The following is a 26635-nucleotide window of genomic DNA, read 5'->3' as shown; positions in this document are numbered from 1 at the left end:
CAGCTGCATAAGTAGCTATACTTACAATTTTGTACCTTATCAAACTCACAAACTGCCTATTAAAACATTATCAGTTTGTTATGTAGTATGTATAAGTGTAAGTACCTACAGCTACTTATGAAGCTTACCGAACTTGGCTACTAAGAAAAATTTATCTAACTACCATGGGTGAAAGGAAGTGTACTTATAAGTACTTAAGTACTGAAATGGTAACTATTTCACATAATTTACACCTTGGTCTACCCAAGTCTAACATGAATGAATAGCACGCAATGCATAATACCTAGCTACCTAGGTAGTTAATTTAATTAGTAACGTAACGTCAAAGTCAAGTTCATGTAGACTCTCTAGGTACCATAACATAACTCCCAGCCATCCATTTGACAGAGGTCAACTCTCGGTTAAAGAGCATTAAGTCCCTTTGAGGTCAATCATCAATCAAACAAACACGTAGCATAGTATATACAGAGACTGTTGATACGCCTACCTATATGTAGACCAGCAGGCGGGTTCATTCACATGCTAAAATTGTCAATAACAAAATGAAAATGAACTTGGTTAGTGGCTGCAGTACTGCGCAGGAATCAGTTGCGCAGAAGATCCTGCATTGCTACAAAAGTTTGTGTCCACGGACGTCGAATAAAGTGATATTCATTTTCAATTAGTCCCCTTTCCCCGTCGGGAAAACTCGTGCGTGGTGTAAAGTGATTGCTGTGGTGTCCAGTCGAACATGTGCCGGTGATCCTTTGGTGCTTACAATACGAATGTGAGGAAGTAAAAGGGAAACACTTGTATCCAACGTGAGTGAGCTGAATTTGAAACCTAGAGAATTGTGGAAAATTGGTTCATCATTTTAAATTCTAGTCAGGTGTTTTTTGAGATTGGCAAGTTTCTATACCTATCTAGGATGGAGGTTATCGATAACTACTTAATTTTTGTATTTAAACAATGGCAACTGTCCCCTATATTTTATGTTTTGTTATTAATTCACTACAGCTAGGCTGTTCATTAATTATTAATCCCATATATGTAACTAGCCAAAATAAAAATGGAAATGAATCCAGCTGCATACTGTTCTCAGAGAAATCAACCACATGTTTTATAAAGGAATTCAAGGCGGCTCGATATTGGTGTGTCTTTTACTTTAGGACCGCACCATATACTTTTCCTTCAATTTTCAAATAACTATTCCGTTCAATATTTTCATGGCATCATAGGTAAATGCCTAACTACATAGTTTGATCGAGACAATTAATTTCAGTACAAAAACCACTAATGTCATGGTAGAAGATAAATAATAATGAGATTATTTAAATGCTATACTTAGGTAATAGGTACGTAGGTGATTTTTATTACTTATGTAGGTACTTACTGATTTGTTTCAATAAGCCAAGCTACCTAGGTATAAGTTATATACACGTATCATCATCAAACAATTCATCCACTGCTTGCAAACTTATTACTAAGTGCCTACCTACATACTTAACGGTTACTGTACAATATTCATAGACCTTCATCAAGCACCAAACTTAACAACATCAAAAAGTTGTAAGAAGCTTGTAAATTATAATGAAGGTACCTCGGTAGGTACTTATTTATCATTCGAATCTCATATTTTACGTCAGTTGTTTAAACTTAACGATCTGGGAGACATGCAGCGCCGGTCGTCTTCGTACCATTGTAAGAAGTCTAAATATAGACGCTGAATGCGTAGGTCGTCATTTACTTCATTGTTGTCATGTTAGCTGCCTCGGGGAGGAAATGCAAGTGGGAGTGTTGACGCCGTACGGGAGTGAATTGAATACAATATGTAGGAAGATATATCATTTTATATTTTACTGGTGTAGGTATAGTGTAGGTATCTAAAAACAGTTGAATTGATAAATCTATTATAGGTACTATATAAATGTGGATTACTGAATATATTGTTAACTATGCCTTTGAACCGATCATTAATGAACTTATACTTATACCGCTTTATTACAAATCGTATAAGTGGGCACACACGCTTAAGCCTTGCCTGTCAAATACGACATTACCACCCACGTCTGAAAATTATTTTAAACAGTAGTAGCTTAAATTATTTAGTAACATCATTAAAATAGCTTTACAATTTATTATTCCTGTATCCTGTGCAGTATAGGCTGAACTAGCGGTACTTTTTCTTGATGTATGCTTATTCACCGAGAGTTGCCACGGGACCGGTACGTCCAATTAATGCATCCAGATCGAACCATGATTAGCGTAACAGCGTTGAATCTGAAACCTGTCGGGACCAAGTTCAGTAACAGATAAAATACCTCCCGTCCTTTCCGATCGTTTCGTGACCGTAATTTTAAAACTTCCTTAAATAGATTTTCCGGCATGGATTTAATTTGATAGGTACTCGGTCGGTACAATATGTAGTAAACTAGTAATGAGGTATTTTAATGGGGTTTTTTTATTAGGTAGGTACTTAAATATCTACAAGCAATAAAAATTTGGTTAGTTAGGTAGGTTGGTAAGTGCTTATGTTATGAAAAATAAACATTCAAGCATCATAACATGGAGGTAGGCCGAAAGCTTTCTTTGTGAGAGGGCAATGTACCTTATCTCAACAAAGTTTGACTATGCTGCTGATGATGATAGTTAACTATAATAGGTACTTTGTAAAATAAAGCGTGAGTCGTATGACGTTTGATTGACACATGCTGCCTGATACGGGATACCTAATTAAGTTGATTTTTGAAAACGATTTTCAAATAATGCAGCAGTCATATGGCTCATGCTATATTTTACAACGTATACTACTAGTGGTACCCATTGAGGAAAAAAAACACTATGGTAGTACCTATCAAGAGAAAGAAGGGTCGAACCTCGGGGGTAACGATGGTACAAAACCCACCATAAGGTCTATGGTTATTCAACGTTGTAAAAGGGTTCTTTATTTAGCTTCAAAGTATTGTTTTGGCGTGTCAACGTTTGCAACAATTCTTATCAACTGTCACTGTCACTTTTGTATTGTTTTGTGTTTGTTTACTTTAAAATGATAATACACAGGCTTAGGCTTTATTATTTCATTAAGCACCAGATTAAGCTGCTAAATAAACAATTAATCATGTCTGAAACTCTAAATGAACCGGTCGGAATGGTTAAGAAAAACTTTACCTACAGTCACAAGGAGGTTTCCACCACCTTCCATAACCAACCTCCTTGCGTTTCATTCCTCAGAACATGGACAACGAGCAGCCCCATCAAGAGCTGGTGAAGTGCGTGGTGGTTGGCGACACTGCGGTCGGCAAGACGCGGCTGATCTGCGCCCGCGCATGCAATAAACATGTATCGCTGTCGCAACTGCTCACGACGCATGTACCGACCGTGTGGGCCATAGATCAGTACAGGATTTATAAGGATGTGAGTTTGTACTTTAGGTACCTACTATGCTTCTGTTCAGGACTCCCCCAGCGACACGACATCTTTATCTATGTAGAATGGTTGCTTTATCATGATTTTCTATAAGCGGCGTTTTAATTGGTGGGTAGTATTATACCTACGAGTTTATCTATGTAGATAAAAGATGCTGTGCAGCAGGGATAGTTGAGGTGTCAGTAGTTCCTAGTTTACTATATCTTTTGAGGAGTTACAGATGCCCGATAGGAATTTGCCATTATAATGCCACCAACTGACTGCTGTATCATTTCAATGCCAAAAGTGGCATAAAATCCCTAAACTTTGGTGATGGATGGCCTTATATTAGATAGTAAATGAAGAGTGTAAATATAATTTCTATAAAGTATATTATAAAATCAGTATTTATAACACAGTTTTCTTAATTTTCCAGGTGCTGGAGAGATCATGGGAGGTGGTGGACGGTGTGAATGTGTCGCTGCGGCTGTGGGACACATTCGGTGACCATGAGAAAGACAGGAGGTTCGCTTACGGCAGGTAAGAGGTTTGGATTATAGCATTGCTTAGGTTTTTTATGTATTTGGATACCTTTCACTCCTGTAAATAAAGAAACAATATGAAAATTCTGGTTAAATAAGTAGAAATTGGATTGTGTATTGATAGGCCAAGGATTACAGCAAGATAGCAGGCCCATTTCATGTTCTTTCTTTATTCAGGGATATTATGGTTATTTATATGTATAACAAAAGACAATAGAAGGATAAAAAACATTTTATTTTTATGATTTCAGATCAGATGTGGTTCTGCTATGTTTCTCAATAACAAACCCAATATCACTGAGGAACTGTGGGGCAATGTGGTACCCTGAAATAAGGTAAGGCTTCATAACTTAAATAGAAAAAAACAGTATGTATAATTCTGTGTGGAATTTTATCAGTGAACTTCCCGAACAAGTAGCCGTCATACCCAAAAGGACATTAATCCTAATATTACTTATTTTGTAAAGGAAAGTAAGTAAAATTGTTGTTCACTAACAAAATTTCAGCCTCACTATTTATATTAATATCATTGAATTTCGACCTCATATCCTATACATTATAAACCACTCCTATGAGAAACCTTATAACTGTAAAGTGTATTTGTGTAAGGCTGTTCACTTCACTTGTTTTTAATTAAGTGATCTAGAGAAACGGTAGCAATAACTAGCTGGCGCTAAAATATGGATCTACATTGTACATTTCAGGAGGTTTTGCCCAAACACACCTATCCTGCTGGTTGGATGTAAGAACGACCTCCGCTACATGTACCGAGATGAGACCTACCTCAACTATTGTAAGGATCGCAGCCCTTTTATCAGGTAAGCTGTGATATGGTAATTAGTAATATACTTCAGTTTTCCATTTCCCCAACAAAAAATGGTTATACATATAAGAATTATTATATTTTTATAAGTTATATCAAGTTGGGGTCACCATATTCAAATGTTACTTATTCTATGTTCTAGTTCTAAATAGTGTTCATACTCAATACATTCCGCATTTAAAAAACCTCATAACATAAGCCAAGTAGGTTTTAAAATTTTAAACAGCAAACATTGCATCCATAATGTTAACCACAATTTCCGTCTACACAGGGCAACAAAGAAAGCCGACCTAGTGATGCCAGACCAAGGTCGAGCGTTGGCCCATGAACTCGGTATCTATTACTATGAGACCTCAGTGTTCTCTTACTACGGAGTGAATGAGGTCTTTGAGAACGCCATCAGGGCCGCCCTGATAGCGAGGAGGCAGCAACGCTTCTGGATGACTAACTTGAAGCGGGTTCAACGGCCTTTGTTGCAGGTTAGTATACAGGGTGTTGCAAAAGTGGTATACTAAGTCAAAAGGGAGTGACTCAGAGGGACATCCTGAACAATTTTTGTACTACGACTTTTGAAAATTGACGAAAAAGAAAAACAGTCATCCCCTTTTGGCCAATCATACCAATCATAGCGAAAGGTTTTTCTGTGAAATCCCATCTATCTATCTTTGAAATCACATTTGTGACAATCACATACATAAACTCTTTGTATAAATAGTTAAGTGTTATACTGACCTATAATATTATGATGTGGTTCCTGACACACAGCTTATTATCCAGGGCCATACTATTACCCCAACTTACAATAAATATAAAGTATATTTTGTTAATGTATTTCAGGCGCCATTCCGCCCTCCGCGCCCGCTGGAGCCTGAAGTGACCATCACCCCGAGCGTGTATCTAGAGAATTTAACTACACTGCTCCATCAACAGGTGAATATAATAATAATAATATATTCATCATTATAGTTTACTTCTGGAAATAGGCATTGAGTAGGGAGCATCAAATTATTCTGTTAATTATCTAGCAACTACCGACTATAAGCCAATTAAATTGATAGCCAAATGGAGATACTTACCTATCTATCATGACCAAAACTAGAGCTAGTCTAAGGTTTGTGATCATGGTGAACGGATTAGTGTCAGTCTATGACTTGAGGTTGCTCTATTACCTGATGATGATGATACTGCAATTTTAACAGGAGTCAGCTTTACAATATTCTATTGTTATATTTAACCCGCCCATTCTATGGATAATACCAACTCCGTATATTTCTCTTTTCCAGTACTACGCAGACATGGTAATAATCTGCGGTTCTAAAGGCTTCCCAGTACACCGGTTTATGATGGCGGCAACATCGGAGGCGTTCCACCGTCTGCTGACAGCCAGCCAGTGTAGAGACCTGACCAGGAGCTCCAGCGAGAATAGCATGGTGAGTGCACACTATACATATCATCATCGTCACGACCCATCACGTCCCCACTGCTGGGGCACGGGTCTCCTTCCAATAAAGGAACGGATTTTCACTATACATAAAGGCTGTTTCCAAATTCGTGGTCAAAAATCTAAAAAGACAAAAATCTTAAAAGACACTTGACCGACGACTGTATGTAGAATGGACCAGTCATTCAAAGGTGTTGATTGTTGCAAAAAAGGTATACTAAGCCGAAAGTGGGTGATTCTGCCCGTTCACACCCATTTTACAACATCCTGTATACAACGTTAACTTTACATACCTATATCGAAATTGGAAAAGCCACATAATCCGTTGCGTAGATTTTATTAACAAAACATTATTTTTATATACGGGCATACAACGCGACGTGATTTTGTTTTACACTATTTATGATCCTAACTAATATTATAAATGTGAAAGTAACTGTGTCTGTCTGTCTGTCTGTTCACGCCAAAACTACTGAACGGATTTGAATGAAATTTTGTATACATACGGTCTAGACCCTGGGAAAGAACATAGGCTACTTTATATCCCGGAATTCCCACAGGAAAACTTTTTAAGGCGAAGCGAAGAGCGCGGGAATAGTTAGTGTTGTATAAATTTAATTACTCTTTGTATTCACGTCAAATTAAGAACTCTCTTTCGCACGGTCGCCCTTTAAGATGTGCTCAAACGCTTTTTCGTTTGTTTTATATTTACAGGTGAGCAGTATGGGTGAAGCAACAACTGGTGAATTCAATGAGGACACAGAATATCTCATAAACCAAGACCAGGCCAAACAGATGAGGTTAGAATACCTACCCTTCCGTAATTATTAACTGTAAAGTTTGTGTTTAGTTTAAGGCACTATTTCGTAACAAGAAAGCTACAGTTCGGCACCTCGTCATTCCAATATGATTAGGTCTGACCTCCTAAAAGAGATTCAAATTCAAATTATTATTATAAATTGTTAGGTACCTACAATGGTCTTATGTAGGTATGTAAGAGACTGCTATTGACACAGAAATATGTCTGTTTTAACTTTATACTGTACCTATAGTTTTAGGGATAAAATCAAGTTCTGAAAGTTATTTCACATACCCCTGCTTTAAAGTTCAATTGTTCATTCAAATTGGCACCTTACTCCGTAGGGTTTGGGATCAAATCAAGCGGCGGTCGTCCTGCCAGATCCTGCCCGTCTCTGATGGCTGCAAGAAACCGCCAGATCTGTACCGAGAGGTCAATCACCTCGCCTTCCACTCGATTAGGATTGTTAAGGTAAGGATGGTGTAGTGGTTAAGCGCTGACTTTTGGGGAGAATCCGGGTTCGATTCCCAACCGGGTTATATTTGTGTAACATTTATCGGGTCGCTCCCATTATCCCCATCCCCATTCCCCATGGGAATGCTGTTTTTATGAATTTTAGTCTCACTATCCCCATTTATATCTGGCTATAAGTTGGTTCTTGGGTCTCGGATGAGCCTGGTATATAGCGAAAGGCCCAACATATATTTTAACTGATGCGATTGGATTAGTTCCAATTTGGAACTAACACCCCGATGAAAGTAGGTAGGTGCTATTAAAAATTAGGAGTCTTATGTACACTGATTGAAAAGAGGAGAAATCTGCAGTAAAATTAAACTGTAAATTACCTACTTTCTTATCAATATGCACATAATTATATATTTTATGGAGTTTTTTAAATAAGTAATTAATTTCAGTGTGAAAACGTCCAACACGGCATGTCACCGTCACAAACCATAGTCACCATGAGCAAGTTAATATCCAAGGAAGTCATGCAAGAGATTATCAACTTTATCTACTCGGGCTACATAGACAATACCGCCTTCAAACAGGTCAGTGCAATAAGGTTCTATTTTGATGTTGCAATGCTCTTGAAGCTTTCGATTTTGCTGGTGTGATGGAATTCAAACGCTATTGTTATGGAGGTAATTATGAAATTGTCATATAGGGCCTAGAAACCATAGATGAAATATAAGTTATAATCATGGAAGTAATAATACAACAGGAATGCGCACTGCACCTAAAAAACGAGCCGACAGAGATAGTCAGCACGGAGCCCTCCATCTCTTTCTATTTTTGGTGACCATAATTTTAGGTAATTCATGAGACATCACTTCTAATCTATCATGTCGCGAATAGGTGTCGATGGTCTCAAAGTCACCTATTATTCGAATAATTCGATTGCAATGTAGGTACGAATGTATTTTGGTGATATGACAATTGAGTAAACATTGTGTTGACATTGTGAAAATTTGTGGGAATCACTTGGAACCACCTTTGCTATGTTTCTTCATTGGAAGGAAAGCTGAAATTTGGGAAAATATAATTTTAAGTAAATAAAATTAAGTTGGGTGTAGTGTTGACAAGAAAGTGTCAAAACAGGTTAACATTAAACGCAACTATGTACCTAAAACGTGTTTACTCTGTGGATGTTCCGTTTACATAGTCTAGTTGATGAAAATCATAAGATTTAAAAAAAAATATCTCAACCTAAGTGCTTCCGCCGGTTTTAAGCTTGATAAATTATCTTATAATACTCATATCTATCACCAAAAAAATCAACAGCTCATAACTCTTTACCAGCCTTATACTTAAGATAAAAAGCCACAATATAATACCTAATTATACTTAGGTAAAATAAAACAAAAAGTTGAATGAAACAGGTTCTAATTAATGGAAAGTGATTCAAAAGTACGAATGAATGGTCACCCTAACCATAACGTCTCTCACAACAGTATAAACGTCATCCGTCATCTTGACAACTTCGGTCTTGTCGTAAAGTATTTAGAAAAACTACCAATATATTTTATGAAATTATTATTCATACAAATACCAAATGTTTCATTAAAATTACATGTTTATAATGATTTATTATAAAATTGTTTTTGAAAATGATATGATATACAGTAGTCTATAAGTTAATTTAATTATTTTTTTGCATAGCTCTCTTCGTACAAAATCTACTAAAGTTTACACAACTAAATCCTGGCAATTGTTAGAAAGAGAGGAAGGGCTCTGTGGTAACCCTCTCTATCGGCTCGCGGCCTCTTTCACTTCAAATATAAATCTTAAGTTGAATTCGTTAGGTCTATTTTTGTTTGCATCATTTTGGTGAGTGCGCATTCCTGTTGTATTATTACTTCCATGGTTATAATCAAATAATAAAACTGTCGTTTACTGGGAAATTTTTGTGAAAAGTAAAAAAGATAAATTTGTCAATGATCTATAAAAATGGCGATTTAATTCCATCTGCTTGCAATTTAAGATTTTATTATATTTTTTTAAGGCAGTAGGTATATTATATGAACTTTATATTATGCCTTCTCAATACTTACTTACCGAACGGCATATATTTTTGCCGATGCACGATTATAATACTTAATATATTATTGTGTTTCATAACTATATTTTCGGTTACGAACCTCGGACGAAAACAAGGTTCTTGTAAATTTAGAGACTCTTTTAGTTTTGAATTTGGTTTTGCTTTTCAAAAAGCATACATTCCTGCAATATTTTTAAAATTATCTGTAAACTGATATTGTAGATTTCTTAATACATAGGTATCAGAAATGTAAATATAGTTAAGATTCACAAGTGCCTCCTTAATTTTAAGTATTTCAAATACTCTTTAAGAATTATTATATTTATTACTTATGTATAGCTTAAACTCTATCGCTGCTTCTTTGTGCTCAGTATATATATTTTATGTAATAATTTAAGTTAAATGACAAAATACTGAAATAAGAACCTACAGCATAAGTTATTTAATTTTAATTATATTTAAGCTATTACTACTGATTATTTTGTGTTCTGCAGTCTGCCCCTATTGGATTACTGCTGGTAATTTTTTTATATACAAAATCACGTAAACCATTAGAATTTATGTCATCTCTCATAACACTTTTTCTTCCACACTCCTTCAATCTTTATTTTATATATTTTTAAAAATTTATATTCATAAGATAATTACTAAGTAATCATGTTTTCATCATTAACTGTAGTGTATTTCATAGTATTCTGCTAAAAGATATTTTTTACTATTATTACTTATGCCTTCAGTTTTTCCCTTCGAGGGTAGCTACATGTAACTTACTTATTTCTTTAGATTCGTTTCGTCTGCCTGTATACTACTTATATTTTATGAGAGTTTAAGGAACATATGATATATTTTCATATAACTTTTGGATTAAAATTGTAATTAAAAATGATATTCATCAATTTCCATGATTGCATACAGTATACTATTGGCTCATTTTATTTTCATGTTCATAATAATTCATGAGACACTTTTCTATCATCAAAATTCTCTCAAATTCTAATTTTCACTAGAAAATAATCATGGTTTAGGCCAGTGGATGTTCTGATATTCGTAGAAACATGTCATTGTAAGTACTTACATATGTGTAAAATGTGCAATCAAGAATTTTGGACAGACAACTGGCGCATATTTTTAATGCACATTTCACACACATATTACATCACAACATAGTGGTACTATAAATGACCGCAAATAAGTCTTTAGAGCCAGGGGCAGTTTTTGAGGAAATACACATCCTCTTGGATGTTTTTTGTTGTGTTTAATATCTAACCCACTCCTAGAATAGAGGGGGAATTTGATATTCTATTATTGATGTTGTATGTTCTGTGTTTTTACAAATAAGTGAGATTTATAAATATTTTGAATATTTGCAGGAAATACGCCAAGCGTCCGAGTTACTAGGGTTCCATGAGGTGACGAAAGTGGTCCACACGATACTCGGGAAACACCATCTCATCGACAAGGAGAGTATGCAGGCTTTTCATAAGGTATATTGTCTTTATATTAATTTCATTTTAATATTGCTTTATCAGGGGGTTGTGTTCTGGGATAAAAAACGTCCTACACGTAGGTAATATTGCAGCCCAAGGTTATGGTTAATAATAATCACTGCTGGATATGGGTCTTCCCGAAGGAGTGCTAAAATTTTACTCTATCCTCGACCTTCCTTACTCAGCTATTACCGGCTATCTGATCAAGATCAGTCCGGGTTTGAAATTCTTAGATGCTACCATTCGTCCGCACTCCACTCAATAATTATCCGCAATCCCACATTTGCTGCGCTAGTTTGGGCGTACACTTACCTTAAATCACTGTCAGCTTTCCTTCTTACCTCTAAAATTGCTATCTGCTTTTCTTTATACCTCTAATACATTTGTTCACCCCCTCAGCCGATCCCCGACCGTCTCCGCGACATGTACATCGAGCGGAGCCTCTTCGCCGACGTGACCTTCGACCTCGACGACGGCATCCAACTGGGCCACAAGGCGGTGCTGATGGCCCGCTGCGACCCCATGCGGGCCATGTTCCAGGGACACTTCCGCGAGAGCACCGCTAGAGTGGTGAGCTTAAAGGGGGGTTACTCTATATTGACGAACGAGAGCTGTCGTGCAATCGGCACGTTGAATGCAACAAGATAGTGTCGTGGCTCGTGCACGCCGAAAACCTTTTTTTTTTCATCATATAGAGTGACTTTGCTGGATTCATTTTAGAGCCCCTGGGCTTCTATAGAATTCAAATAAAGTTTCTATAAGCCAGGATTTGTCTACGGCCTCTTGAATGAGAGCCGAGACTTTATGCGTTACTCCACCACCCCTCGACGTTAAAATCTATTTATCCACTTCGGAGATGACATAGTTTTGCTTTAATTTACTTATTTTATTTATATCTGTGCCAAATTAAACCCAAATTTCTCTCATTCCAGATATCGTTCCCGGGAGTGAACATGTACACATTCCACAAGTTACTCTGCTACATGTATACCGACTCGGTGCCTGCGATCGACGCACATAAGGTATAGCTTTTGTTATATGTAATGATTCCATTCCTCAAGACAAAAGTCTTCAACCAGTGCGTCCTGCCAGTGATGACGTATGGTGCAGAGACGTGGACACTGACGGTAGGACTGGTCCACCGATTTAAAGTCGCTCAGCGTGCTATGGAGAGAGCTATGCTTGGGGTTTCTCTGATGGATCGTATCAGAAATGAGGTTATCCGTCAGAGGACTAAGGTTACCGACATAGCTGTCAAAATATGCAAGCTGAAGTGGCAGTGGGCTGGTCATATCTGCCGAAGAACCGATAACCGTTGGGGTAGACGAGTTCTCGAGTGGAGACCACGAACAGGCAAACGCAGCGTGGGACGCCCTCCTGCCCGCTGGACTGACGACCTTAGGCGGGTGGCGGGTAGTGGTTGGATGAGGAAGGCCGAGGACCGAGTGTTGTGGCGCTCCTTGGGAGAGGCCTATGTCCAGCAGCGGATGACTATTGGCTGATGATGATGATATGTAATGAGTCAAATCAAATCAAAATCAAATCAAAATTATTTATTTGTTGAATATAGGTGTAGGTATGGTGTTATAATAGGTAGGTACATGTTGCTTAAAACTATATTCTACCCTAAAGGGTGTACAAATTTTTTATATATCAATATGAATTGAATTTAAAATTATTTATAATACGAAAAATACATTATTAGCTAATTATTATGTCAATAAAATTTTAACCATGCAAAAATTACAAAATAAAATTATAACATTCACATTTAATAAATATACCTACTTAACTAAAATGATTTCATAAACATTCATTCTAAAATCATAAATGGGACATAAATTATATTTTATCTTGGAGAAACTCATTGACACTATAGTAGGCTTTTCCAATTAAGAATTGTGACAGTCGTTTTTTAAATAAATGCAGCACTTGTATTTCCCTAATAGAGGTTGGCAGATGATTATAAACTAACGGTGCCATACCGAATATACTTTTTTTAAATAATGCAGTTGAGCGTCGTGGAGCACTGATTTTGTTTTTGTACCTCTCGCTATTGAAATTGTCAAACAAATCGTAATTAGTTTTTACGAAAGTGGCTACCTCTAAAATGTATAAGGAAGGCAATGTTAATGTTTTCAGTTCAATAAAGTGGGGTTTGCACGTATCCGTTGGCTTCAATTTTCTGATTGACCTAATACACCTTTTTTGAGCCTTGAAGGCAATTTCTTTGTAGAGTTGCCCCAGAAGATAAGTCCATATCTCAGAGTGGAGACAACATATGCGTAATAAGCAGCTAGAACTGCCTTTTGATTTACAACTTTAGACAGCATGTGTAAAGCATAGGAAAATGTATTTAATTTCATGCAAACTTTAACTATGTGTTCTTTCCATGTAAGATGTGAGTCAATATTTAAACCTAAAAATTTTGTTGATTTAATTTCATTTATGATTTTATTATTATATTTTATGTTAATATTATTCAATTCTGATGTAAGTCTGTAGTTATTTTTAAATGTCATTATATTTGTTTTGTCAAGATTAATTAAGAGATTATTTGCAGTTAACCATTTAATCACGTCCGTTAGTGTGTTGTTGATGTCAGTTTCTAAGTTAATGATATTTTTGTTCTTAAATAGTATAGTACTATCGTCTGCAAACAATACCATTATATTTTTAGTTTCTCTAGGTAGATCGTTTATGTAGATTAGAAACAGAAGGGGCCCAAGGACACTACCCTGAGGTACACCGTATTCAACCATTCTTGTGTCGGAAACGTAATTCTGTAGTGTTTTTTGGACTGGACATAGTTTTGAAACTATCGTCATTTGTTTTCTTCCACTCAAATAAGATTTTATTAGGTTTAACACATTACCTCTTACCCCATAGGTTTGCAACTTCATGATTAACACAGAATGATCCACGTAATCGAAAGCTTTCGTCATGTCCATAAACAAGGCTACAGTAGGTATTCTTTTGTCTATTGATGTGACTACTTCATATAAAAAGTCGTATATTGCTGAATTTATGCTTTTATTTTTCCTGAATCCTTTTTGTTCTGCAGCGAAAATGTTGTTTTTCTCAAAGTAAGCGTAAAGGCAGTTATAAATTACTTTTTCAAAAATCTTTGCAATGATTGGTATAAGGGCTATTGGTCTGTAGTAAGTCATGTTCTCTTTATCAAGTTTTTTAAACATTGGTTTAATAATAGCTGTCTTCAATTTTGCTGGAAAGATACCTTGCTCTATACATAGGTTCATGATATGGCTTAAGATAGGTGATATAGTTTCAGCAACGTATTTAATAACCTTTGTACAGATATCATCGTTACCGGTACTAGATTTGTTCTTAAGGTTTTTTATAATTTTATTTATATCCTTTGATGTGGTAGGGCTCATAAATATTGAATTGACATTAGAACAAATGTTTGCTATTGAGGGTTTGTCCCCAGTGATTGGCTTAATTTGGTCGATATAAAAGTCATTGAAAGCTTGTGCAATTTTTTGAGGATCCGTAATAGTATTATGACCAACTTTGATTTTCCTTATATCTTCAGCGGGGAAATTCAGTTTATTTTTATTGATAATGTTCCATGTTGCTTTACATTTGTTATCGGAGGTTTTTATGTAGTAGTCGTTTTGAGATTTTTGAGTCAATTTTACAATTTTCTTAAAGCGTTTCGAATAATTCTTGAATTTATTTTTATCCTCTTGACAGTTTGATAGTCGATATTTCCATAGTAATTCTCTTTTTCGTTTAGAGCAACGTTTTATTCCTTTGGATATCCATTTTGGTTTTTTTGATGCCGTTACCCTGACTTTAATAATTGGGAATGAAAGGTCGTAAAATAATTTAAAAAGTGTGTGAAATTTGTCAAATGCGTCATTTGGATCCTGGCTTTCATACACTTCGTTAAAACTCAATTCAGAGACGTATTCAGCGAATTTTTTTAAATTTTCATCGCTGTAGTCTCTACGTTCGATAAACCAATAACGAAGGTTGCATCGTTCTTTTACCGGACATTTTAATATTTGCGCTGTATGATCAGATAAAGCCAGCTCTAATACTTTACTTTTACAGCCGCGTATATTATGACTAAAGTTATCGAGGCATGTGCCACTGCTTAGCCTTGTTGGTTCATTAATAGTCAATTTTAGATTATATGTGAGTAAAAGGCTTTCAAATTCATTACATCTAGCGTTTCGAGAGAGACGATCAATATTGAAATCGCCACATAATATAGTCTTTTTATTTTTATCGCATATTTTTGCTAATAATTCATCCAATTTTCCTAAAAATGTGTCATACGCCCAAGCTGCTGTGTTAGGAGACCTATAAATACAAATAATATTAATGTTATGATCTTCTAATTGTATTCCACAACATTCTAATATATTGGGAGTGTTAAAAGTTTTCAAATTTATTTCTTTGTATCGGTATCTACCGTGCAAAAGAATACTGAAGAACTACATGACTATACAGAACTACATACTAGAATACATGTTCCTCCATGCCTGTTGTTCCTAGATGATGAAACAGCTAATTTATAGTTTTGTAAATATAAGGTAGGTACATCAGTTTCTATCATATTGTGCTCAGTGATACAGATCACATCGACATCTATTCCTTCATTTTTTAATTCATTAATATGTAGTGTTAGTATGTCAGATTTATTAATTAATCCATTTATATTTTGATGAAATACATTAAGATGTCCGAAAAAACTCAGTTCTTGATGAAGTTTCCTTTATTGACTCTACAATCTCTACATTATTTCTACAAACAATATCCTCATGGCTCCTTTTATTTGCCATGTTGAGATGTTGTGACTTAGTCAGTCTCGCAAAGTAGTAAGGTATAGTGCCTATACGACAAGGTTTTGCTGCATTTATTTTCTGTGAAAGATGTCTCTCTTTTTTATGTTTTGTAAGTGAAAAAGGTATGGTATAGTGCCTTTTTTTAAATAGTTTTTATTTGTCTTCCTTACACTACTATCAATGAAATCTTTTTTGTATCTAATGTAGTCTATTTCAACATTAAGTTTAAAACATAAGTATTCCTGAACGGTTTTAAAATAAGCAGTGCTATTTGCTAGATCTATAAATGTACAGTTAGCATAGGGTTTCACCAATAAGCTGATATTTTTGTTCAGGTTATTCACATCTAGATACATGTTACTAGTTACAGATGAAACAAAAACAGAACAGATTTTAATTTTCTGCAGTGCTTTTTCTATTTCAGATATAATCATTGATTGACTTTGGTCATTACATCCAAGCGAAATAACGATAATATCATTCGCACTAACAGTAGGCAATAAGCTATCAATATCACATAATATTTGTGCGCTGTTAGCTTGAGGTTTACTTATAGTCATTACATTGTATGTGTCGTTCCATTTATTTCTTCGCGACTGTATCATTTTCGACGATAATCCTTTTGTTTGTTCGTCTCCTATAATTATTATTTTACTCTTGTGTTTTCCTTTTAGTTCCGTATGTCTCATATTTGTCTGACTGGTAGTGACATCTGTTGGATTTTTTTTGAAGCTCGGTTGAGTTGTGCTTGCGCTTGGAGTCGGGTTAGCTGGGCTGTCGATTGTGACGCCATCTACTGTTGTATCCAGTAGACGTGATAACATTTTTGGAGTCGGTTTCGTTGATCCCTTTCCTTTATTTCTGTTGGATACTGGAGTCATTGTTTTTTTACGTATTGGTGATAGTATTTCTGAAGAAACTTTTTTTAACAAATCAATCTCCTTGCATTTTTCTCCTAAAGTTTGTTTCAGTATAAAATTTTCACTTACTAGTTGTTCTATCTCGCTATGGGCACTCTGCAGGTCAATTCTAAGATTTTTCAGCTGTTCATGAAGTTCGTTCCATTGTGAAGTATCACGTGATGATAATACAGGCAGGCTACGTGATGTTGTGTTCAATGTAGTTGAACCCCATGATGTATCATCTTGCATGGTGGAATTAAAAATCTCATTTTCACAGTTACGCCTTGATATTGGTTTTCTTATTGTTATGTTTTCCATATTATTATTTAGCATTTCTTAGTTTCAAAATGGTAAAAATAAAAAGAAAAAAAAATATGCGGTTCCTGGAATCGATCTCGCGCCCATCGGTTCACGGGTGATTGACTTAACGACTGCACTAGTTCAGTTCGTAACGAGTGATGCGAAATTCTCATTCATAATGAAGATTCGGTGAGATGAGTCAGAGCGTACGTTAGTGGACTTTGACCGTTATCGTTATCAACATATTATAGTCACACAGGAATGCACTTTAAATGTTCTAATATTTCACTCTTGGCACTGGTACGCATCACACACTGGCTTGTTTGTATTATAAGTGTATTATTATTGTTTATTTGTCCAGTTACTCACTGTTCACTCGTAATATATTCTTGTTATTTAAGAAGTTTATTATCTTTGTTATACTGTTTGCGATCACTTTAATAACACTTGTCCTTATGTTACGCACTATATACATTGACTTGATGCAAATTTTGACTGTAATTAGCCGCTTTTTCTGTTTTAATTTAATTTAAATACGGAGCCGATGTAAACATTGGCACAGTGCTGCCACCTAAGTTCACTTGAATGAGTCTAAGATTATTTGGGACATAAATACAGGGTGTTGCAAAAGTGGTATACTAAGCCGAAAAAGGGTCACTCAGGGGGTCATTCATTTCAAGAATTTTTAGCAAATATCCAAAAGTCGTAGAACAAAAGTTGTTTAGAAAGATCCCCTGAGTCACCCTTCCAGGTTAGTATACCACTTTTGCAACACCCTGTATGTTCTGAATGACCCCTTGATTCACCCTCTTCCGGGTTAGTATACCACTTTTGCAGCACCCTGTATATTATTCAATTTCAATATATTATTTAAATCAATTTATCTTTCAAGTGCGTGGAGCTACTGGAGTTGGCGAACAGACTGTGCATGGAGCGACTGGTCACGCTGGTTGAGGCCAGGGTCATCGAGGATCTCAAGCTGAGGGACAGGTAAGTAACTAGGTATATAAGTAACCTCTAGAAGTAGGTCTTCTCGCACGGGGTGCAGGACGCGCACGCCAAGACGTGACAAAAGTTTTGCGTCTCGCTCACTCATATCGCGCGGCTTTTGCCGCGTCTTGCACCCCTAGGTGTTAAATGAACAGTAAAATACTTTTTGTGGGTTAGGTACATAAAGGTTAGGTAAACATTCCTACATCTTCTATCAGTTGTTTCAATATAGTGACCGCTAGAAGCGCTGGTTTGTATGTTAGAATACCTACAACCTACTTTACGCTATATACCTACCTTTTCTTTTGCATAAAAAATCCCAACTCAAATATCGACGTAAAATAGAGTCTGTTGTAGCTTAGCTCTAGTGTTGCAAAACATAATTCGCTAGGTCTCGGTCTCTCTTCTTGCTATTTATTCATACAACGGTATAATGTTAAAAGAGGCGTACCAAAACAAATATATTAACGTAATCTTTGTTAACAGGGAACCTGATTACGTCGTGGAGCTATGTCTATCTCTATTGGAGCCAGTGAAGGTAAATAATACTTATTGAATTACTAATTACATACTACTGATATTTACAGTTTAATACCTACCTTCGTAAGTTTGCCTACGCATGTTATATAATAATATTTATTTATTTATTTAACTCTTAGGAGTGACCTTTAAAAAACGCACGAACGAACGAGCTGTCATGCAATGGGTACTTACGGAAACATAGAATCGCGGTTAGCGTAGCGCTCTGAATTTTTTTCAGTTCATCGATTTATACTATAGGTGTAACCTCTTAGGTACACACCAGGAAAAGATAGTTCTTTCATGAATGCAACATACCTCTATCCTATCTACATCATTTATATATTTTCTCCTTCTTTCCATTAGGTCCACAATGCACAACTAATCTGTTGTAGTTTATTCACTCAGCTAAAATGATTCCTGTGACGTTTTGAGTTTACGGTTTCAAAGTCAAAGTCAAATGTTTTTATTCATCGTATAATTGTAAAATTTAACGGAGGCAAGAAACTCCTGAGCCATCTTTTCAAAAAAAGACTTAAAACTAGTTAATATACTTGAACGACATCCCATATTGAAATTCAACGATTTTATCTATCGACATAATGTATAGTCATATGCAATAAACAAAAGTATTTGTGCGTAATTTGGAAAATTATGAAGTGTCACTGCGACCATCTTGGTCGAAAAGATACATGCGCCATAGCGTAATATCAATTATTTTTGTTTCCCCCAGCTCCACAACGCACATAACCTAGCCTCCTGGCTCACCTGGCACCTCTGCGGCGCCTACTCTCGCGTGTGTCGAGCACGAGCCCTGCGCGACCTGTCGCCTCTACAGCGAGACTACCTGTCCGAGAACCGACACCCGCCCGTGTGGTGAATATTGTATATTATATATAACATATATAGTCTGTATATAGCCCTGCGCGACCTGTCGCCTCTACAGCGAGACTACCTGTCCGAGAACCGACACCCGCCCGTGTGGTGAATATTGTATATTATAATAATATATAACATATATAGTCTGTATATAGCCCTGCGCGACCTGTCGCCTCTACAGCGAGACTACCTGTCCGAGAACCGACACCCGCCCGTGTGGTGAATATTGTATATTATATATAACATATATAGTCTGTATATAGCCCTGCGCGACCTGTCGCCTCTACAGCGAGACTACCTGTCCGAGAACCGCCACCCGCCCGTGTGGTGAATATTGTATATTAAATAAATAAAATAATAATAAATAATAACTTTTATTTCGTTTAAAGCTTAGCCTAGATTACATACAAGGTTGGGACCGCCTAGTAAGTAAACAATACCTGTGACAGACGGCCCCGCTCTTTTAATAACATACGGTTAAAAATATTGAAAGCAACATAAGCTTAACTGTGTAAGATTTTAAGTTAAGGATAGTTAAAGATAACAAAGATAACAATATAACAAGTTATGTGAATCTGACACATGAGTGTGTGTGTGTGTGTGTGTGTGTGTGATCTGATGCGAAAGATATATAACATATATAGTCTGTATATAGCCCTGCGCGACCTGTCGCCTCTACAGCGAGACTACCTGTCCGAGAACCGACACCCGCCCGTGTGGTGAATAATATACAGGGTGTTTCAAAAAGGGTATACTAAGCCGAAACCTACGTGTTTTCGCTTAGATATAACATGCTGCTCATGTAGGTTTCGGCTTAGTATACCTACCCTTTTTGCAACACCCTGTAGTAGAGCAGCTATACTCTCTTTTTATATTTTATTCGATAGTTTACATCGCTTTATAATATGTAGTTAAAGTAAGTAAAGTAAGTTTTTTTTTTACTGTTATACCTATGTATATTGTATACAATAAAGTGTTTAAATAAATAAATAAATAAATAAAAAAAACATTTTTTTTTGCTTTTGGCCAGCGACACCATTACTTAAACGTTTTTACGGCCCTTAAAAAAAAGGTTGAGTACCAGGGCTGTAGAGTGACCCCTTGAATTGCCTGAGTTCCCCCATTGTTTCTCTCTCCCTTTGTAACACTCAGTTCTCTCAATTCTAGGTATCTAAAAGAGAAGGACTACTACCAGAAGTGTTGTAACGAGCAGTCTAAGGAGCTGAAAGAGATTCGCCCCGCGCCGCCGCCGGGACAACATACCGGCTGTCTGTGCTTCTCTAGTGAGTAGCTGTCATCATCATCATCATCATCAGCAGCTTATAGTCTTCCACTACTGGACGTGGACTGGTAATTTAGGAGCGTCACAACACTGCTGTGATCGGCACGTCGCGCTCGCTCTTGAGGCTGCGCGATGTGCGTGAGCATGATGCAAAACTTTTGTCACCTCTTAAATGCGCCCCGTGCCTAGTAGCCTTTCTTGTCGACCCACTAAACCAGATTAATGAACAACCGTATGTCTCTGCTTCTCTAGTGAGTGTTTAATAAGGCGTATTTCAAGGAGGATTCCATTAGGCCGACATGCACTTGGCCCTAAGATTTAGTGATTGACTGTTATTACCTTTTTATAACAATGTATTTTTGTTTGTAGGTAAATCTCGTCGCTCCAGTGGCGGCGAGGCGGCGGCGGCGCTGGAGCCCGCGCCCGCGCAGCCGCCGCCGCTCTGACAACTGCCCACGTGGAGGTAACTGTATAACAATTATGTAAAGGAAAGTTAGATGTTAGAGCTGTCACAACCTTAATTTCTTTGTTCAAAATTCGACTCTATGAAGGTTCCCGTAAACTTCATTTTTTGATAGCAACATTTATAGTTTGACAGTGTTAAAATTAGAATTTTGCCTTTAGAATAGCTTCCAATATAAACCACTGGTCAGTCAACAACGGGGTGTAACTCGCGCAGATAAAGAAACAATTCAAAATGGTCGATTAGTGGCCAAAAACGGGATATAACACGCGCAGATAAAGAAACAATATAAAATGACCGATAATTTAGGGATTAGGGGTAGTGTGACTTGCACAGATTAAGAAACAATATAAAATGGTCGACTATTCACCAATGAGGGCTTGTATAACTCGAGTACATAAAGAAACAACATAAAACCTCGTCGCTCCACGCTCCACGCCAATACGTGGAGGTAAGAGCTAAAGACAACCTCACCCTGTAGCACTAGGCGCTATTAAGACGTGACAAAAGTTCTCCGTCGCGCTCGCTCTTGAGGCTGCGCGATGTGAGTGAGCGCGTTGCAAAACTTTTGTCACGTTTTAAATGCGCCCCGTTCTACTAGCCCTGATGTGTCTATGGCCATCCTCTATGGTGACCTCTTTGTGAAGTGCCAGTTTACCTGTCACGCTAACTAATAAAAATTCCGCTAACAAGAAAACACGTATTTGTATTATTTATAATCATTGCTAACCCGCAAATACTTCACAACCACTAAGAGTCGTTGTGGCGTAACGGATAAGATACTGGCTCCCACTCTGAGGTCGTGGCTGCAAGTACAGTGGGCTGTTAAAGGTTCAGATCCTTGGGCAGGCATGCAATGGCAAACTATGAATTTTGCCAAGGAGATTTACGGAAAGACTCATAATGTACAACCACAATAACTTTAAATACTGTTTAACAAGAGTTTATAAGGAAAATTGACAGATTTTGTAGGCGTTTGACAGCGCTAAACACCTGTTAAATACTGTCTAAGTTTGTGTGGCTTATAGAGTCGAATTTTAAACAATAACTGTGCTACCACAAATAACTTTAAACAATGTTTAACAAGTGTTTAAAACCAAATTTGACAGATTTTGTAGGCGTTTGACAGCGGTAAACATCTGTTAAATACTGTCTAAGTTTTTGTGGTAAGTCCCTATTGTTTTGACAGCACTAAAATTAAAATATGTGCTTTCAGAATCGACATCATTCTATTCTTCTATTCCATTCTAAAGTTTATATCCACTAATCTCCTTCAAGGTCGCTGCGTCTAGCAGTGCTCCTCCCGGTGAGCGTGTGCTTCATGAGCACCATCCTCACCATCCTCACGCTGTTCCACATCTACACGTAGGCGTGGCATCGTGAACCGCATTAGCTATAGCCGCGTGCGGTGCGATCTAAACATGTAGATAGTGGGTTGGAGCTGTAAGAAAGTCAGATTTTTAATCTCGGAATACTGAATTGACAGATTCTGAACGGTTCATCAACAGTCGATTGTCCCGCGATTAAGTGACGTATCGTTCTATTGGCGGATCAATCGACTGTCAATGAACCGTTCAGAATCTGTCAAATTAGTACCTATCTGAGATTAAAAAACAGACTTTAGTGATAATCTTTGATAAATAACCTATAATACTTTTGTAAATTATCAAACTAACCAATCATCTGTCTTTACAAGAGTGGATAGATGGTTTATGTTAGTTCGACTTGTACAAAGTGTTAGCTCCAACTTCAGGACTACCTACTTGCTTGGACCGAAATGTATCAATCTACTACGCAATAGTTGAGGCTTAAGAGCGGTTTCTGAGTAGCGTATTTTTGGGCACGTATACGGTTGTATTATGCGACTTTTCATGTTGCATCCCAATGAATTAACTTGAAATTCACAACTACAATCATACAAAAATTATCAAATGTATGGACTGTCAAAGAAATTAAAATTGCTAATTTAACTCTACCGAGCTGTAACTTGGATAAGAGTGTAATTTGGAAAGTCAATATTGTAACCGACTCTCAAGTAAAAAATTGAGGATTTAATGCTTTTGTGACTTGTGATTTTGTATGCTAAAGACATTTTAATATCATCTATGTCATTATTTTAATTTCCAAATAAAATAAATACTCACAAACTTTCATTTGAGACTTGTAATAAAGTTAATTCTCACATTTTATTAAGATAGTAGGTGTTACTATTTATTGTTTGTCAAATAAGTAGTAAGTATAAGTAAACTATTTTTTTATGAGATGAAACGAACATCACGTTTGCAGTTCTCTGTAGGTAATATTTTTATATAATAACTTTGTATTTTATTCACACAGAGATAATTACATATTTTTTAAAATTATGAATGATATATATGTTGCTTTTTTATTTACTTAATCTATTTATACAGGGTGTCCCAAAAAGGGTAATCCGCAGTGGAGTCACACAAATTGAAACTTTTTATTTTATATTTAATTTTTGCACCACGATAATGTAATTAACTGGTCACAATCTTCAACAGCTAGACTTAGGCCTCTGTCTAGGAAAGCCATAACTCTTAGTCCTCAGTATTAGAATCTGTATTTTCTCAGTAACTTTTGTTATATTTGAAAATCTGGACGTTATTAAATTTTATAATTATTTATTTACTCGTAAATTATTCACATTCCGTTATTTGTTATTTATAATTATTAATTAGTTATGATAATATGACACTATCTTTAAGTATAATTAGTATTAACTGCTGAGTATATATTATTTTAATGATTCACATGAACCTAAGTATTGTTTAAGATTGGTAATACAAAGTCACTCATCAAAATAATTTTAATAAAAAGACAGAATATTATACTGCCAAATGTAAGAATAGAATAGTGATTTTGGAAGTTATAGATGCTTGTTGAATTTGCACTTTATATGGTCGTGTTAGAGTTCGAATTTAAGCGTTGGTTTAGTACGTTTTACGTCGATGCACTTGGTATAAAGAAGATAGGTAAGTAATTTTGCATTCTACGTAAGTATTATTTCAAAATTGCGATGAAGAAGGAAAACTATAACTATGAAAATGGCGGACAGACTCATACTATCTCACTCGTTTTGTAGGTCTGTCAAAGTATTGTTTACAAACGTATGTGTACCTACGTAAAGTCTGTTTTTTATTTCAGAAACAAAATTTAGAGATTCTGAACGGTTCATCAACAGTCGATTGTCCCGCGATTATGAGACGTATCGTTCTATTGGAGAGACAATCGACTGTTGATGAACCGTTCAGAATCTGACAATTTAGTATCTGATATTAAAAAACAGAGTGTAGCTTTAGATAAGTAGTCGGTAGCTAAGTTAGACTGTTGAAATGGAACTGTGATGCGCGTTTGGTTAAACCAGACTTATCGATACCAAAGAAGTTAAAAACTTTACGCTGTGGAAAGAAAGGGGTTGTGGCTTGTGAAGAATTACGTACGGCGGTATAAAAAGGGTATAAGTCAGGAGGCAATATGTAATGGGAATAGGGAAAGGAAATTGTATTGATAACTGGAAAAGCATTTGTAAAATCTTTGGCGTAAAATTTGCGCTTACAGACACATGGAAATAAAGCATACTGATCACTGATCCTAATTAATGTTAGGTACATTATTAATTACTTAGTAATAATAGTGTTAACCTTCAATTATGGACGGCCTTAAATAAGTCATATTAGTAGGTAAGTTAAATGGCTTGTTAGGTCTGTAAGTTGGCAGTTAGATTAGAAGTGACATAAGTTTTCCGTCCCACGCGTTTTCGAAGCCGCGCGATGTGAGTGAGCGTGACGCAAAACTTTTGTCACGTCTAGATGTACGCGTCTTGCGTCCCGTGCTAGGCCTTCTGGTATACATCCTGTTGTCCAAGTGGTATAGGTGTAGTAAGCCGAAAAACTGTGACTAAAGAGCTCAACAGAGTCCACCTAGACTACTATAGGTTTGCAGCATCCTGTATGTTGTCTTATTTGTACTGTACATATTCAAAAAGACGACCGAATGGCGTAGTGGTTAGTGACCCTGACTACTGAGCCGATGGTCCCGGGTTCGATTCCCGGCTGGGGCAGATATTTGTTCTCAGGTCTTGGATGTGCCCGTAAAATGGCAATAGGCCCGCCCCCTATTACATTGGGACTAACATAACACTCTGGCGAAAAGTGGGTGCAGCAATGCACCTCTGCCTACCCCGCAAGGGAGTACATTAGTACAAGGCGTGAGTGCGTGTGTTTTTTTTTTAATATTCAAAAAACTTTATTATTTTAATCTTGTACTCTTGCGTTATACCTAAGTAACTAAGTATAAGTTAGTACCTCCCTACTATTAAAAAGTAAAGCTTAATTTTGTATAACTGTGATGTTGCTATTTTGTGTTCCCTTTATTTAATTAGTAAGATCACAGACTTTACTAGTCTATGGTAACATCATTTTATCAACTTGTGATTCACTATGTACCTACCTATTATAACATCACATATAGAATAAGAATCTACACTTTTAAGAACAAGTACAAAAGTATTAATGGCGTTTCGCATCTGCCATTGATATGTATGTGTAATAAAATATAATAGAAATGCAATATATTTATAGTATTTTGCTTCCATTGAAAGGGTTGATAAAAGTAATCTTAAAGTATTAAATCCAAGTAAAGATGTGTATTTTCTTACTTACTGTATGTAATTTAAAGTTTCTGGTACCTTAAGATAGGTACTGACCGACAGTGTATATATTTTACTTGATGTCAGTATGTTACAAGCAAGGACAATATTCAAGGTTAAAGTTGGCAACGAATGCACTTTGCACCCTGTCAAACTAACAAACCAGCTATTCATTCTTTCAAAGAAGGACAGTTGCTTAGTTTGACAAAGCACAAAAGTGTAATAACCGCAACCAACTTCAGGAACTATCAAGTTGTTTGGATCAAACTGTACTTTAGACTTTTTTTAGTAAGTTATAATAATTTCACTTGTAACATGCTCACATCAAGATAATATAGGTACATTGTCAGTTGCCACCCTTATGATCTCATTTTATGTAATATTTAATGCACTTTCACTAAAAAGCAGGGTTTTACCATTACAATTGCTACAATTATTAGTTATAGATGCGAAGGAAGTTCAAAATGAAATAAAGGTAGAGTCAGACTACTCTTTGCAACAGATACAGAAGTTAATAGATATTTTTATCGTGAACTGGTATTTAATTCATACATTTTATTATTGAACAAGACATACAGGTATGTAATGGTCAGAAATGGTTGTCATTAACTTTTTATGATTGTGGTAAGCAGTAACCACATTTGATAAAGTTGCAAAGTTAGTATTGTCTCACCATGTTTGTATTGAACTTAATTCTCAAAATCAATAGATTAGCTTAGAAACAATAGTTTAAAGTTTACTAGAAACATTTTTATGTATTTGCCAATCCTCCCAAGTCAACAAAGACAATCTGCCATTT

At 36.2% G+C, this 26635-nt stretch overlaps 1 protein-coding gene across 1 annotated transcript; it reads left to right on the top strand.

Moving 5' to 3' along the window:
• The first annotated feature begins 119 nt into the window (after positions 1-119).
• On the top strand, positions 120-22621 carry LOC105392852 (rho-related BTB domain-containing protein 1). The gene is made up of 21 exons (XM_048630595.1): positions 120-800; positions 3211-3393; positions 3821-3924; positions 4178-4261; positions 4631-4744; positions 5021-5228; positions 5587-5679; positions 6033-6179; positions 6905-6990; positions 7334-7460; positions 7904-8038; positions 10023-10046; positions 10899-11012; positions 11415-11585; positions 11948-12037; positions 17927-18024; positions 18511-18562; positions 19277-19419; positions 20590-20705; positions 21074-21167; positions 22446-22621. Exons 2-20 carry the CDS (start codon positions 3214-3216, stop codon positions 21148-21150), a joined length of 2163 nt encoding a protein of 720 aa, XP_048486552.1. The 5' UTR covers positions 120-800; positions 3211-3213; the 3' UTR covers positions 21151-21167; positions 22446-22621.
• Positions 22622-26635: the final 4014 nt, after the last annotated feature.

This window comes from Plutella xylostella, chromosome 26 (assembly GCF_932276165.1).
Source record: "Plutella xylostella chromosome 26, ilPluXylo3.1, whole genome shotgun sequence".
NCBI lineage: Eukaryota > Metazoa > Arthropoda > Insecta > Lepidoptera > Plutellidae > Plutella > Plutella xylostella.
The sequence above is the reverse complement of the archived record's forward strand: the minus strand, read 5'-3'. Positions and strand labels throughout refer to the sequence as shown.

Bases quoted from the DNA above. Each gene is read 5' to 3' on its own strand.
- LOC105392852 (XM_048630595.1), top strand. From the start codon at position 3,214: ATGGACAACGAGCAGCCCCATCAAGAGCTGGTGAAGTGCGTGGTGGTT. The intron at 6,991-7,333 runs GTTAGAATACCT...CTTACTCCGTAG, and splicing joins GACCAGGCCAAACAGATGAG to GGTTTGGGATCAAATCAAGC. The intron at 11,586-11,947 runs GTGAGCTTAAAG...CTCTCATTCCAG, and splicing joins GCGAGAGCACCGCTAGAGTG to ATATCGTTCCCGGGAGTGAA.